At 40.7% G+C, this 16,925-nt stretch overlaps 1 protein-coding gene across 4 annotated transcripts in view; it reads right to left on the reverse strand.

The window, feature by feature from the left end:
- The window catches only part of SEC24B (SEC24 homolog B, COPII coat complex component), an 83,310-nt gene that overhangs the window by 45,038 nt on the left and 21,347 nt on the right, over positions 1-16,925 (reverse strand). For all 4 annotated transcript variants that reach the window (XM_063458361.1, XM_063458363.1, XM_063458362.1 and 1 more), the window contains 8 exons: positions 15,861-16,036; positions 11,599-11,701; positions 10,014-10,140; positions 9,496-9,605; positions 8,803-8,915; positions 8,055-8,173; positions 6,755-6,810; positions 137-343 (listed from right to left, as the gene is read on the reverse strand). In XM_063458361.1, the coding sequence (XP_063314431.1) occupies positions 137-343; positions 6,755-6,810; positions 8,055-8,173; positions 8,803-8,915; positions 9,496-9,605; positions 10,014-10,140; positions 11,599-11,701; positions 15,861-16,036 (1,011 nt within the window). The remainder of the gene's footprint in view (positions 1-136; positions 344-6,754; positions 6,811-8,054; positions 8,174-8,802; positions 8,916-9,495; positions 9,606-10,013; positions 10,141-11,598; positions 11,702-15,860; positions 16,037-16,925) is intronic.

The following is a 16,925-nucleotide window of genomic DNA, read 5'->3' on the forward strand; positions in this document are numbered from 1 at the left end:
AGCAAGCCAGTAACCAACTTCATGCTGATGAGTTGCATTAACAACGAAACAGCTGTCCCAACAAAATTGCTTTAAAAAATAACAGCAAGGTAACAATATGGGGATTAAAATGGGCATGTTTGAGTTGAAAACATACCTTGATGCTTGATCTCTGATTAGGATCCTCTCTAGAATGTAGAAGCCCTGCACCCAGAGATGGCAGCTGAGTCTGAAACACTGAAATCCGTCCACCCATTGGAGACATAAGTTTAAAAGCTCCTTGAAGAGCAGGGCCCAGGGCACTGTGTGTTTCTCGGGTGTTGTTAAACATATTGGGCAAAGCAGTTAATAGATCTTTAATGAGCTGTGAAGAAAAAAAGCATTACAATGTTATTTTACGTAGCAAACTCCCCAAGGTCATCTCAGAAAACATCTTTGGTAATAACAATTCCCTAAATACTTTCAATTATATGTTTCACCTAACAGAGTTCTCTACTTTTAACTTGCAACAAATGCACAGTCATATTACTGCAAAAAGAATTAAAGGGACACTACAGGCACTAAGACCACTCCATCTCCATAGGTGCAATGTCCCTGTCATTTTAACCCTGCAATGTGAAACACTGCTGTTCTGTAGGAAAGCAACATTTATTATTATTATTATTATTTTATTATTTATATAGCGCCAACAAATTCCGTAGCGCTGTACAATGGGTGGACTAACAGACACATAATTGAGATCAGACCACTGGACGTACAGGAACAGAGGGGGTCGAGGGCCCTGCTCAATGAGCTTACATGCTAGAGGGAGTGGGGTATAGTGACACAAACGGGTTAAAGTAGGGGAATTAAATAGTTTGTTAGAGAAGGGTTTATTGAGTGCTTGGTAGGTCATTTTTGACAGTTGCAGGAAAGGAGTCATGGGGTGGGGGATGAGAAGCCTGCTGACAGTTTAATTGATACGCTTTAACGAAGAAGTGAGTTTTCAAAGATTTTTTTGAAGGAGTGGAGGCTGGGTGAAAGTCTGATTGAGGAGGGAAGGGAGTTCCACAGAATAGGTGCAGCCCTAGAGAAGTCTTGAAGGCGAGCGTCAGAGGTGGGGATCCGGGTAGAGGATAGGCGTAGGTCTTGGGATGAGCGCAGGGGTCTCGACGGGACATACTTGTGTATGAGGGAGGATAGGTATGTTGGAGCAGCATTATGTAGGGATTTGTAAGCAAGTGACAGAATTTTGAATTGGGCCCTATATCTAACTGGAAGCCAATGCAGGGACTGACAGAGCGTGGAGGCGTGGGAGGTGCGACCGGACAGGAAAATAAGCCTCGCAGCCGCGTTCATTACAGATTGCAGCGGTGCAAGCTGGGAACATGTAAGACCGGTCAGAAGGGGATTGCAGTAGTCGAGGCGAGAGAGAACAACAGCATGAACCAATATCTTAGCCGCGTCCGGCGTTAGATATGGGCGGATGCGCGCTATGTTCTTGAGTTGGAAGCGACAGGATTTGACTATCGATTGGACATGGGGAGTAAAAGAGAGGTCAGAATCGAAAAGAACCCCTAGGCAGCGAGCCTGCGAGGTAGAGGTGATAGTAGCGCCGTTGACTTGGATGGAGACAACAGGAGTAGCAGCACTTGAGGGAGGAAAAACTAGAAGTTCTGTTTTGGACAGGTTGAGTTTAAGGAAGTGAGCAGCCATCCAGTTGGAAATAGCAGAGAGGTAGTCAGAAACACGAGTCAAGGTGGGCGGAGAGAGATCAGGGGAGGACAGGTAGATTTGCGTGTCATCTGCATATAAATGATATTGGAAACCAAAGGAGCTGATGAGTTTACCAAGGGAGGCAGTATAGATGGAGAACAATAGGGGGCCGAGGACAGATCCTTGGGGGACGCCGACAGAGAGGGGTTGGTGAGAAGAGGCAGAACCAGAGAAAGAAACACTGAAAGAGCGCTGGGAGAGGTAGGAGGAGCACCAGGAGAGAGCAGTATCCCGTAGACCAAAGTTACGAAGAATGTGAAGAAGCTGTTGATGATCAACAGTGTCAAATGCGGCAGAAAGATCAAGGAGGATTAGGATAGAGTATTGGCCGTGAGATTTAGCAGCAATTAAGTCGTTGGATACTTTGGTCACAGCAGTTTCGACAGAGTGACCAGCGCGGAATCCAGACTGAAGGGGGTCAAGCAGAGAGTTGGATTCGAGAAAGTCTGTCAATCTGGCGTACACAACTCTCTCGAGGATCTTGGAGGCAAATGGGAGTAGCGAGATAGGGCGGTAGTTGGATGGGGAGTTGGGATCAAGGTTGGGCTTTTTCAGAATCGGGGTTACGGTTGCATGTTTGAAGAGTGAGGGAAATGTGCCAGAGGAAAGGGAGAGATTGAAAATGCTAGCGAGAGGAAGAGCAAGAAAGGGAGACAAAGTGCGGATGAGATGCGAGGGAATAGGATCGAGAGAGCAGGTGGTGGGGCGGGAGGACAGGAGCAGTGCAGAAACCTCTTGTGCTGTAGCAGGTGCAAATGTGCATAGGATGGCAGGGGGAGTGGGGTTGGGTGATATAATGATAGGGGAAGGAGAGAGATTAGAGATCTCTTTCCTGATTGTAGAGATCTTCTCAGTGAAATGAGATGCAAAGTTTGTGGCGGACAAGGTGGTGGAAGGAGGGGTAGTCACAGGGCAAAGAAGAGCATCAAAAGTGTGAAACAGGTGTTTGGGTTGATGGGACAGTGTGCTTATGAGGGTTTTGAAGTAGTTTACTTTTGCAGAGGAAAGAGCCATGCTGTAGGAGCGCAGCATAAATTTATAGTGGACAAAGTCAGATGCAGAGTGAGACTTTCTCCAGCAGCGTTCAGCAGTTCTGGAACATTTTTGGAGGTAACGGGTCAGCTTAGTGTGCCAGGGTTGTAGTTGGGGGCGCTTGCTGCGTTTAACTGTAGGAGGTGCCATGATGTCAAGTTGAGAGGAGAGAGTGGAGTTGTAGAGTGAGGTTGCAGAGTTAGGGCAGTTGAGATTTGAGATGGGTAAAAGGAGTGTTTGGAGTGTGGTGGAGAAGTGCTGGAGATCGAGGGAGTTAAGGTTTCTGCAAGGTTGGAGAGTTGATGGTGTTGAAATTTTGGTATGAGGTATGCAGATGTTAAATGTTAGCAGATGGTGGTCAGACAAAGGAAATGGATCAGTGGAGAGATCAGAGGTGGTACAGAGATTGGTGAAGATGAGGTCAAGAGTGTTTCCTGCGGTGTGAGTTGCGGAGGAGGAAATCTGTGAGAGTCCAAAGGAGGAGGTTACAGAGAGCAGACGGGAGGCATCAGGGCAGTTGAGCTTGTTGATAGGGATATTGAAGTCCCCAAGTATGAGAGAGGGAGTGCTAGAGGAAAGAAAATGGGGTAACCAGGAGGAAAAGTGTTCAATAAATAGTTTAGGGTGACCGGGGGGGCGATAGATGATGGCAATTCTTAAAGGAGTGGGCTTAAAAAGGCGTACAGTGTGAACTTCAAAGGAAGTAAAGGATAGGGCAGGGGCAGGGAGGATAGGTTGAAAGGTGCATTGAGGGGAGAGAAGGATGCCTACACCACCTCCTTTACAGTCGAGTCTAGGAGTATGGGAGAACTGTAGACCACCGAAACATAAAGAAGCAGGAGTAGCGGTATCGGATGGGGACAGCCAGGTCTCAGTGAGTGCCAATATTGTGAGCGAGTTAGAGATGATGAGGTCATGTATGGCTGTAGATTTGATGTTAGTGCAAATGGAGCGAGCGTTCCAGAGTGCACACTGAATTTTGGTAGAGTTGGATAAACTGCAGGGTATTTGGAGGAGGTTTGCATGGTTTCTATTTATTTTGGTGTGAGCAGATGAGGTGTGGGGCCCTGGGTTGGGAGAGACGTCACCAGCTGCCACAAGTAGGAGGAGAGATAGTGACAGGAGGTGTGAATGGGTTTTATATGGGCGGCGACTAGGGTGAGATTGGGTTAGAGCAGGAGAGAGAGAATAGAGAAATGAGTGCAGGGCTTGAGATGAGAGAAGGGGGGAGTGTAGCAAAGAGGGATTGATGTAAATGTGAGTGTGTTGAGGGAGGTGGGTGGAATGAGATATTTTGAGTCTGAGGGAGATAAGAGAGAAGGAGAGGAGGAGAGTATAGAGCATTGCTCTGATGGGTAGGTAATTAGAGGAAAGGAGAATGAGCCGAAGTAAGAAGGAGGACTGAGTGTTAGGGGTTAAGAAGGTGGATTGTGCTCATTACTGGTAGTGTTTGCAGCTGCTATTTGGAGTTATCTAAAGTTGTGTGAGGGATCCTATCTATAAATGTAGTAAGAAACATGGGGTGGGGTGGTGTTGGGGAGGGGTGGGTGGGACCCTGAGCACTGTTCAGGTTTGTTAGAAGTGGTCTTTTAAAACTCTGACTGTGGAAGACAGGGATGATAGGGTCAAAACAGGACTGCAATAAAATCTATGGAATGGAGATGCACAGAAGAGGTGAGGATTGGTCAAGCAAGACATTTGGGTGGGTATCAATAAAATAAGGCGGGGGGGGAGCAAAAATAACAGAGAAAGTCTTTAGAGATAAGCAGAATGTTAAATAACATTTAAGTTAATAAACCAGTGATGAGCAGGGCAGGGAGCAACTAGCCGTAGCATGCAGGACAAGATAAACTGCAGAATATATGCATGTATGTGTGAGCAAACACACACATCTCTCTCTCTATATATATATATATATATATATCTATATATATATACATACAAATACACACATGTATATACACACACACACACACACATACATATATTAAAGAACAAGCACACCCAGTTAAGATACAATGACAAAGAAATGGTGGTTAGAGATACATAGTTTAAAAGTATGCAAGTGGTTAAAATTCAATACAATTATAGTGTCCAGTATTAAGAGTAGATAGTTTCCTCCATAGTGTACCTTGCAGAAACTCAGATATGCATAAGGCCTTTTCCTTCAAGCTGTAGGTGATCTGAGCACTGTTCAGGTTTGTTAGAAGTGGTCTTTTAAAACTCATTTACATTTCAGGCTTTAAATGCCTGTAATTGCGGTCACTGATAGCCACTAGAGGTGCTTTGGCTGAAATAGCCAAGTGAAACTCAGAGAGGTTCTGATTGGTGCTGCGCTGTATTTTGCCTTGCACAGCACATGTCGCCCAATGTGCTCTTAAACATAAGTTTAGGCATGCGTGGGATAGGCATAAGGCTATCCTAGATATAAGGCTAGGGACTGAGAGTATTAAGACATTTGGGCAGACTAGATGGGCCAAATGGTTCTTATCTGCCGTCACATTCTATGTTGCCTCTGGAAAAGCTGTGAAGTGGTGGAGATCATATGTTGATCTCAGTCATAGAGGCAGGACAAAACAGAGACCTGGGTTTCAAGGGGAAAAAGTAAAAATAACGTAAAACTGCTGTTTTCCTCCTTACAGGTGGGGGCCCGGGCATGTCACCTATTAACAGGGTACAATACATATTTGTATTCTAAGAGCCAATAACATATGTAAAAATACATTTGCAGACATTCGGCTGCACTTCCCAGACTTGGTATATTGTCAAGGTATCAGGAATGCATAGAATAGTGTTAAAGTGATACTCTAAATGCACAGCATCTTAAGTAAGTGGTTTTGATGCATAGATGATTGATATTTATGTTTGTCCAAGAAGACGCCTCTAGTGGCACTTCCTTCTTAAGCACTTCAATTTACGAACATCTTCAATTTTTGTGTTACCACACACTGAATTGATGAATAGAGGCAATTGTCAAGAAACTTTGTCTTAGATATCATCAATTTGAAAGATTTCACTGCATCCGTGGAGCAGATATTGCAAAGAGTGTGTTGGTGCTGCATTACAAGTTTCATGACAATTATAATCGTAATGGGGGCTGAATCCAAAAAAGGACTAGGAACAGTGACATACAACATAAAATGTTTTTAAAGTGGTCAGATTATATTAAAAGCAAAACTTCATATACGGATTATGCTTATGTACTAGAGCCAGATATCCTGGACTTCCAGCACAAATTGGATAGGGAACACTAAAAAAAAAGATATTTTCTATATATTTAATAGACAGACAGACGTGTTCTGTTAAAGTATCCAGTGCAGTGACATACTCCTCCCTACAGCCCAATCTATCTAAACACAAGATGCATGCACAGCAATCTCTGACAGTCTAGAATGATGTTATAGAATGTAATATTCAAAGACACACACACACTCTGGAAACAGAACAGGTGAAGGAGGAACTTGTCACTGAACAGAGCCTCTGCCTGCTTGAAAATTAATCTAACCAATAAGGGGAGGATAGGTATTAAGTTATATTGTTGATGGGAGTATGATCCATATCAACAGTAAACAGTATGTATATATTGCAGCAGTATATAGGACACAGCTGCCTAAAGGTGTTGGTAGTCACAACTGTACTTAAAATATCAGAGAGTAAAGCATGCCTAAATTAAAGGTGCATATTAGGTGGATATGTGAGTCCTATCAGAATCAGAGAGCAGGGACAAACAGCCCCTCACTGCTGCTGTATAGACACATCGTGTAATGCAGAATCTGAAACATGATTTGCACATTAAAATAACTGGCAGACATTACATAATTTGATTTTATATAAGACAGCGCTTACAGGAGTTTTTTTTTTTTTTTTTTTTAAGTTATTTAATCCCCAAAAAAGCAAAATCACATCAATCCCATGTACATTTTGTGAAAACCCTTTACTAGGATTCTCTTCACACCACATAACTACCACACATTTAAAGTATACATACCTCTATGCTTTCATGCAGATTTACAAGTAGTCCATCAGGTGTAGGTAAAAAAATGTCTGAAAGTGAAAATAAAATAAATAAATAGAAACAACAAATCTTCAACTACTGATGGAGTTTGAGAAACAATGTGTGTTATGGGATCTTTCCCTCATGAGCAATCTCTCGTACTATTGTGGACAGGCAAGTATATTTTCAATTTTAAAACTATAAAAAGCCCAAAGTGGACTGAAAAAAAAAAAAAAAACCTAACAAAAAGTTTCACGTATTTAATAGAATGTACTTAGCTTTGTAACTTATGTGCCAAGGAGCTGCTAAGATAAGAAGATATACGAATAAGAAACAAAATAGATTGTCTTATTATATCTGCAGACAGTACTCAATCCAAGGCAGGTCATATTCCACAAAATCCTCCTCTTAAAGGGATACTCTAAACAACTTGGTCTTCAGCAAGCGGTTTTGGTTTATAGATCATGCCCTTGCAATCTCACTGATCAATTCTCTGCCATTTAGGAGTTAAACCACTCTATTATGCAGCCCTAGCCACACCTCCCCTGACTAAGACTCACTCGGCCTTCGTGGAAAAAATTGTTTCATTTTCAAATCAGCTCTAAAAGCACAGAGTGTTTTTGCTCCTTATCTATTAATAAAAATTTAATCACACACAGGATGCTATTAAAAGAGCAGGAGAAAAGATTCTAAGTTAACCACACTGTGCAATAAAGATAGATAAAAAGAATAAAGAAGATACACACATTTCTATAAATTTCTACTCATACAAATATAATTTAAATAAAATCTTTAAAACAAAAAAAAAATAATCTTAAAAAAATAATCCCCCACCCAAATAGAAATGAAACACCTTTTCATTGGTGGGAATTTCCACATGGATCAGCATTATAGCTGATCCCACTCAACAGTTCTAGTGGTTAAATAGACAATTGCGTGTTAAAAGTGGTGTGAAAATTACAGCTTTGGGATGGCCTATTTTGTGCATTTTTAGCCAACATCATGACCTACTGAGAGTGTTTCACGTCATTTGTATTCCAACAATAAAAACATGGAAAATGCAATTAATTTCCAAACTTGTTTGCTAGAGTTTACACACCTTTAATTGTGAGTTTATAGAGTTATGCAACAAACTAAACCACATAATGCATTCTAAGATGAATAGAAGAATTTAAAAAAAGAAACAATAAGCAGGAATGTAAATGTACGACTTTCAATTTATGTTCACTGACTTGCAATAAATATATATGCATTCAGAACAGAAAAACTTAGTCATGATGTTCTCAGAACCCACCATCTAAGTCTGAAACAATCAGCATTTGGGGCTGAGACAGATCTTCCTGCAAATTGTAAAAGTGGACTTTGCTATCAAATGTAATAAATCCAATTCTTGTTCTGGAATCTCCACGCAACCTGTAACACACAATATAACACACATTGAATACACACTAATGAAGGCTCCAGTAAATATGGAAGTTCTCGGAATGAGCAACTAGTAGCAAGATAATCATCAACATTAGTTGGGACCTAGATTACGCTCTTGACCTAGCTCACTTAAAGACCAACACACTAATCACAGCTTAAATTGTTGTAGAACAGACTTTAGTTAATACATATAAAATTTTTCAATAAATTTGGTTGGTGACATCATGCCATGCAATTTATAAACCCACTGGACAGTTTGGATCCACACTGTGCACTGCAAAACCACTAACCATAGAGACATTCATCACATTGGGAGAGACTGACACCACCAGGCAGCAGCTACTGTTATTAATTCAGAAACTGCCTCAATAATGATGTGCTGGAAAGGAACTTACTCAGTGTGCTTCTCTCTCCCATGTCTCTGGCTGAATTAAGGACCGACCGACCAAACAAACATTGGCTGTTCATAACTATCAATCTCGCACAGGGCAGTGCAATATTGAAAGTAATAGAACTATTGTGAGGCACAATTACCATGCAAGCATTTTTTCTGATTACGCACACATACACATATATATACATGTGTGACATGTCAGACTGCCTAGGATCATGCATACCTGTCTAAATTATCCAGGAGAGCTTGTGAAAAGATTTTTAAATATCCAGATTCTACAGCATTGTAGGACACATCTAGAATAAAGAGATATACTGCTGGAGGAGGAGGCCGCAGCTTTGAGAAGAGAAAAAACAAAAAAACAAAAAAACAACAAAGTTACAAAAATTAAAAAAAAAAAAGTCAGATAATACTGCAACCAATGTAAATGTGTATTAACAGAAACCACATGAAGAATCTTACAGTGTGTTTAAGATAAGGTTGTGATTGCAAATGAGCTAAAGGAACTGCTAGGTTGGAATAATTGTTTGATTACTTTATATTTCATTAATTATTTATGATTAGAACCAGGATGGCAAAAGGGGGAGGAACTGAATCTAAATAGAGACTAGGAAACTATAGCATTAGGAATGCATGTTTGTATAACTAGCACTACAATGTTCCTGTAAAAAATATGTTTATTGCTGGGCAAGTCTCTATATTACAGATTTATTTTGTGTGCTAATGCTCAGGGAAAATTAATCATAGACAAAAGAGGATTTTAAAGTAAAAGGAAAGAAAAAAAGATTATATAACTATAAAGTACATATGTTGAGATAAGTATATTTATATGACATTTTAATAATAATAATAAAATAAAACTGAAAATATTCTGTCCAGTCTCATTCCACAAGTTCTGCATTTTTTGCTATGTTACCATATAGTCAGAAGAAGCAATAAATTCTATTGAAGGATTCAGAACTTCGGGTCTTTTGTGAGGCTCTCCATAGGATCGAGTTACTGGATTATACATGAATTCTTCAGGTACTGTAAATAAACATGCATGGAATTATCTGAAAATGTTATGAAACGAACAAACAGTGATACGAAGATTTACATAAATTCTAAAATTACAATAACTGCCTCTATAAAAGGAGGTTACTGTTGCAAGAAAACACTCAAAGATATTGAACAAATATTCTTAACAATAAAACTGTCAACATTATTCCATTGATATAAAGTATGGCAAATCAAGCAACTGTGGCACGACCACATCATGAAGAATTGCTGAATTAACAAACCCATGAATTATTACGGACTTAACAGTCACAAAGAAAATACTTATTATTTCTGCAGTCTCCAGTATAGCCTATGTAGCTGAATCAACACATGAAAAATAATACATTATTGATTGAAGTAGAAAGGTCTTAAGCTGATAGATGCTTCCAGACCTACCATCATTCACTTTGTAACAAAGGTTGCATTTCCACCTCCGCTGGTCAATAAACGATACGAAAGGATTTATGTATGTTCTACAAGTTCTGCATCTTACAATGGTACCGGGAGATATCACAGGCATGTGCTAGAAGAAAATAAATAAAGAACATGACAAGACAAAAACGAAGGGAAAGGAATATATATGTCTAAACTGATAAACACTTAAATATGATCAATAGTAAATGGATCAATAGTTAATCTAACCAAATTAGTCAATTCAGTCATTACTCTAACTTGAAGATTGTTTTTCGGCATTAAGTGACCATATTGGAACTGCTTTACAACTTTAAACCCTCTTCAAATCGGGATCGTCCAGTTGAGCTATTCAGTTACACAAACAGAAAAAGGTGCTTATTTTCCAGAACGGAGTTCATTAGTCTAAAGCACGCATATATGATGAGAGTAAATGAAATGTTGGTTTTGCCATATGAAGCAGAATACTTAAAGGGTCACTGTTAGAACCAAAACTACTTTATTTTAATAAAATGTTGTTGTTTTTTGGGTACAGTTGTCCCTTTCTTTTCAGACATCATAAAACATTATTTTTTCAGAGAAACGTTAACGTTTACATTTGTTTGAACAACACATTTAGTTGCTATCAGCCACTAGAGAAGATCTTCACGCTAGGAATCATCGTGCCCAGCACTATACCACCGACATCACCCAGCCGGGGTTAGCTAAAACACATTAAGACTTCTCCCACTGAATTCATTGTATAATGCTTTCCTATGGGGTTTTGGTTGACGCTGGATGTCCTCAAGCATAACATGAGGACGTCCAGCATGAATTAAGAGACCAAACGTCGGCTAACCACCCAGAAGTCCCTTTAGTGGCTGTCCGGGTGCTCCACTGTTTTACTCTGCTTCTCCTTATTTTAGACACGTTGCCTCTCACATCTGTTTCCCCCTTTGTCAGGGACATAGAACGAAGTATCACCATGAAGACGCACAGTCCCACTGGGACAAAGCAGGTGACTACACGTAGTAGCTAACCTTATGATTACGTACAAGGGCAGCAGAGGGTTAGGCACACCTTCTTCCTCAGCCTCTACAGGTTCACTTTTTAACCCTTGCAAGCCGGCACATGATGCAACTGGCCCTTGACATACCCTGCATAAACAAGTATATTAACGGTTAACTAAAATATCAGGATATATGCCCAGGCTTTAAGCCAAGAATAAATACCCATTCATGGACTGCCCTGCATAAGCCTGTTTCACTAATCTCATATTGTGCAATGACAGTCAGCTCTATCCTACTAGCGCGATATGTTCCTTTTATTAGCTGACAAGCACCGTAGACCTAGCATTTTGTTGAGATTTGTTTGCAATGTTATGCCTAGTGATCTCCTTACTATTTTAGAATTCTCTAATACTCATAGGTGCTATACTACTACTTACAAAAAAAAATGTGCAACTGTTCCTTATGCCTTGATATTGTACACTTTTGATAACGTGGCACTGCAAGCATGAGTTTTACTCCCTTCACAACCAAAATAAAGAATTATAAAAAAAAAAAAGAAATGGTGTAAGAGATTTGCTTACCGGTTTGCTTTTGAAAGGATGAAGTAGTAGTCCTAGTGGGAGCTTGGCTTTATTCAACAGAGCTTGGGTATGTGGAATACCATTAAGTGTGCACCTAAAATAACTACAAATAGGAAAAAGGAATAATTGAAATGCTACCTACTGGCAGGAACAAACAAGCACAGGTTTAAAAATGGAAGTGGAGTAGAGACGAACGAATAGTAACTGACTCATGAACACTCCATTTTCTCACTATGGTTTATTGAATTCCAATGTATTGGCTCACGCCAGTTTCTTTAACACAGCCTTCTTTGTGTTCGCACAGTAATTATTATAACTTTCTGGAACTCCCAGTCATCAGGAAGATGCAGTGTGAAATGGTTCATCAGCTAATTTACTTAATGGTGACAAGTAAAATTATTAAAGGGGCAGTCTAGGTAACAGCTACAAAAACATGAACTAATGGTTATGATGCCAAGAGTCACTTGGCACTGCCCCATCGATGTAGTAAAGTACATTTTTGACTCTTCCCCAAGGCCCCTGATTTGGCCTACTTTTGTAATATAACTAAAGCTGACGTTCTCCTTCCACAATAGAAATATACATTTTGGTAATAATTGGATGAAATTCAAAGTCCCATTTTCTGTTTGATATAGCTCTCTTAATATTCTAGAACACAAAGAAAGAGAAAAAAGACCTACAGTAGTGATGGCTTTTCTTAAAACTGCAGATGTTTATGACTTACACGATGCCAAGAATTATAGCAAAACACATTTAGCTTTACTGAAGTAACTGGAAGGAAGGGTAGACAATGTTAGAGCACTATGCTTTTTAAAAGCTCAAATACTAGATACATATTATGATCCTTACCAATAGTTGTTTTTTTTTCTTCTAGTTTTTTTACTAAAAAAATAAAATAATCTACATGCTTCTGGAAGGTTTAGCAGCATATTGTAAGCAATGTCCTGCCCTTCTGACAGTGTTTAAAATAAAAGCACAATAAAGCCTATTTAAAATCTTGTGCACACATAAGTAGTATATTTCTGCCAAAACGGGTTTAAAGCATTAGCGGAAGTTTAAGTAACTCTTTGCTATTAAGAAGGTTATTAAAGAGTAAATGCTTTTCCATTAATACAAAGGAATTAATACTGTACACTTCAAGTAACAGCCTTTATTAAAGCACTAACATTCTCATTGCCTTTGATTGCACATAGTTGACTAACTTGTAGCAGCACATCTTAATGTGTTTGTTAAGGGGAGGGCCAATTACTCTCCCAGTTTACACATGGATATTCAAGTATTATTTACACTCACATGACAGAGGATCATGGGCTGAATCATACAACCACAACCTCACATTTTGCTATTTGGTTTCAAATATAAATTACAACAATATAGGTTGTTTACAGTTTTAATAAATACAATAGCATCCTGTACTTTCTGTCAAAAAGTGAATACAAGTTTAAAAAAAACGCCAATTTCAGGAGACCCCTTAATTAGTCTTGAGAAACAAATGACCAAAACCTGCTACAACTACTAATAGAGTTGGGGGTCACTTTAGCAGCAACAAAGTTAATAATTAAAGAAAAACTATCACTTTCCTGGAATTTACACCAGTGAATAAAACACAAAAGAATCTACGGATTCCCAAATTAGAAAATCTAGTTAAGACAAGGCAAAGCTGGGGAAAACACTGCCACTTGAGATGAGAAATCTAAACATTGTTTCATTTCTCCTCTTCTCTGTATGCTTTCTCAAGGCTACCTGCCAGTTGCAAAGGAAGGGACTTATAACACGGATTGACACGAAGTTAAAGGACCACTATAGTCACCCAGACCACTTCAGCTCAATTAAGTGGTCTGGGTGCCAGGTCCCTCTAGTTTTAGCCCTGCAGCTGAAAACATAGCAGTTTCAAAAAAACTGCTATGTTTACACTGAGGGTTAATCCGGTCTCTAGTGGCTGTCCTTTATGAATGCAGCTTAGAGACAGCTTAGAGACATGAGACATGTGAATTTTTACATTTAATTATTTTTCACTTCTTACAAGTACAGAAATGTGATTATATGTAATTATAGTTTCTTTACATTAAAACCAAATATTAGGGGCGGGGCCTAACCATCATGGCGGAGAGTCGTGTTTTCCATGAGCTCCAGCAAAATCTCCACAAAACAAGCCGAAAACGACACAACCGGCAGTATCGAACACCCACTGGTCGCCCACGATAAAGGGCACACAGCGGGCCACTCTGCTACCTGACTGGAGCCAGATGGAGCCACGAACGGCATCGCGGCCTAGTGTACGCCGGGCGGGGGAGGCGGCCGCTCCCCTGACCCGGAGGCGCCCTGTAGCTGACAACCGCACAAGTCAACCCTGCTATCCCCCCCTGGACCTGCGGGGGTGATCCCGGTCCACCCTGGGGTGGCTATCCCAGATAAGCTGAAAAATGGAAAGTCGCCCACAAACGGAGGCCTACCTAAAATGGCGGATCCGACATGTGCCGACGACTCACTCGACAAACATGATATTCTTACACGACTTAACCTCCATTTCGAAGCATTCTGGAGGAAGCTGGAGCGTAAGCTGAATCAAACCCCACCAACCTGGCCTCCTGCTCCCTCGAAGCGACCGCAACCCAGCGACCCACCTCAAACAGCCCGACGGTTGAGGCATCGCCCAGCACCAAAGACCATCCGAGCAGGGCACCAACGCAAACATGTCTGCCCAACCCGTCGATGCTGCACCACACAGCGTTCCGGCAGAGACTTACCCCATGTACCCAGATCACTCGGGCAGAAGGGCCACGCATCACAGTGTCACCCACCGGCACGAAGAAGGCCTAAGGGACTCGCCCCAGCCCGTGAACTAAGCCGTGGGCCCCAGTCAGACCACACATCACTGCATTCACGCCGGAGAATGAAAGAAGCAGAGCCCCACATGGAAAAGCAGGGTGCAGCCGATCGGCACCAACCACACCTGTGGGATTACCGCATCACACCAAGTCCCCGAAACACCGACAACTAACAGAGCTCACAGGGCTACATGGACTCCCTAAGCCTCAACTCGCATCCACGCCCTGGGCTAGCACACAGCAAGGGCATCGGCTGAAAGTGGCAGAACAACCCTCCGCAGCTCTGCTATCCACGCTGCAAGTCCCCTAACACCAGAGGACACAGACCCGCAATTGCCGAACTTACCTAGCCGCTCCCTGTTATCGTTATTGGTATAATTTTTCGTTTCTGCCTCTCTTACTATTATCTTGATAAGATATCTAACACCTGTCTTTCCTATGGAGCATGTAGGAGGTACCAGGACTTTATTTGGTCTAAAGCGGTTTGTTTTCGTGAAACAACTTGTAAATATGTTTTAAACGCTAGCAGTACACTACACTAAATATGCAATGCAATATAAGTTCACGTTGTTTATGTTATAATTCATTGATCAATACTCATACTCATACGCATAATTAATTGACCGATTAGGCCAGAGTAACACTTGCAACCAACGATTCCGTGTTTCACTAGGTCTAATGGTAATAGATTGATTAACACTCAGCCTGCTCTAAACTTCCATGTGAATCGAGAGTCAAACACAGTTTAGGTGGCCTCTCTAACACTGTCAGATACACTTAGAGGTATGACTGACTTGCTTGTCTCTGAATTACTATATAAGCTACTTAAAACTCGCCTGTACCTATCACTGTTACATAAAATGCACTGCTGGAACATTTAGACTAGCTAACGTACAGATAACCTGTCTATACCTCAACACTAGCCTGAATAACAACTCACACTCTGCTTACAGTATTTTCTTGTAAATAGGAAAACCACTATGCAAGGCAGCACTGTAACTACATTGTAAAAGAGAATCTAAAATTACAAAAAAATTGCCTATTTAAATGTAAGCTAATGTGGTTCATTGAAGCTTATACTGCATGCTGTTGCTCCCCTACAAGACTCAATAACCCTTCTTATAATGCCTACACAAATTGTACACTAGCTTGGTAGCCTAAAAATGTGGACAACTATGATAGCATACCTAGCCTAGCACTGTTAAGCGTTGACCTTTTTCACTTTATTCTAATGACTTCACTGTTTAGCCAATCTGATGATTGTTATAATTATATAAAACTGTGCAATTCCTCATGCCACTGTTCAATTTAAGTACAATCTCAGACACGCTGTTGTGGCGCATGTCATTGCTATGTATAACGTGCGCAACAAAAATAAAGAATTAAAAAAAAATATATTAAAAATGATTCTGTTCACTGATGAAGAATACCTACTCTGGATTGCAGTTTAACTTTCTAAGGTCCAAACTCATGTTAGGAGCTGGAGCAGGCAAGGTGGATGGAGGGAGGACATTCCTATCTTGAATTAGGTTCACAGGTCGCAGGCCTTCTGGTTGTTGAGCCTGTTGAAGACTTAATCCTCCAAGAGAAGCTGGCAGTTGGTTGTAATGCTGTCAAGCAGAAATATACAAGAAGGGGGAGATGGAAAAAAAACATTAACAAAAAAACAAGAGCAACGAAGTATAGATACAATTTTAGCATGAGAAGGTAAATTGAGGGGGGGGGGAAAGCCTTTGCGGCGTTTGAGAGATGGCCTAATAAAAATCACTAGTTTGAAGGTTTCCATGATCCTGAGATGCAATTATTGTACCAAGTATGTGCTATTGAGCTTTCCTATACTCGTGTTGTATTTTATTTCCATGATCTCATAAATCCAGGGCCTGACTTAATAGTGGCAGCTGAAGACAATCAGCTACACCATGCATTTGTTTTCAAGAATTGTGAAATGCCACCCCATTGCAGCATGGGACTTGAAAAGATAATATTTTTTAAATAACACTCAAGGAAACTGACAAACACATAAGCAGGGCCAAATTCGTGTGCATGTTACTCTCCTATTTAAGGAGATTCATAGCTGAGCCTGGATGATCCTTATAATCCATAACTAAAGAACAAAGCCATATGTGCCTGTGACAGATAGTAACAAGCGACAAGATTCCTGTATAAATGACCTACTTTGGAAAGTAAAAATGTATGTAATGTATTTTTTGGTTCACAACTTTCTGTACAATCCCTTGCATGCCCCCAGCCATCCAGGCAGCTGCCTGCCTTCCCTTTCTCAAAGCCCAGAGAATTCCCAATGCTTTACCAGCGGGCTGCTGAGAGTGTTAGCTAGATGGCAAGTGTGAAAGCCAGGGAACCATACCATACATTAATGTTGGACACTGGAATACAGGCATAGAAACATAGAATGTGACGGCAGATAAGAACCATTCGGCCCATCCAGTCTGCCCATTTTTTCAAATACTTTCATTAGTCCCTGGCCTTATCTTACAGTTA

Source organism: Pelobates fuscus, chromosome 6 (assembly GCF_036172605.1).
Source record: "Pelobates fuscus isolate aPelFus1 chromosome 6, aPelFus1.pri, whole genome shotgun sequence".
Taxonomy (NCBI): Eukaryota; Metazoa; Chordata; class Amphibia; order Anura; family Pelobatidae; genus Pelobates; species Pelobates fuscus.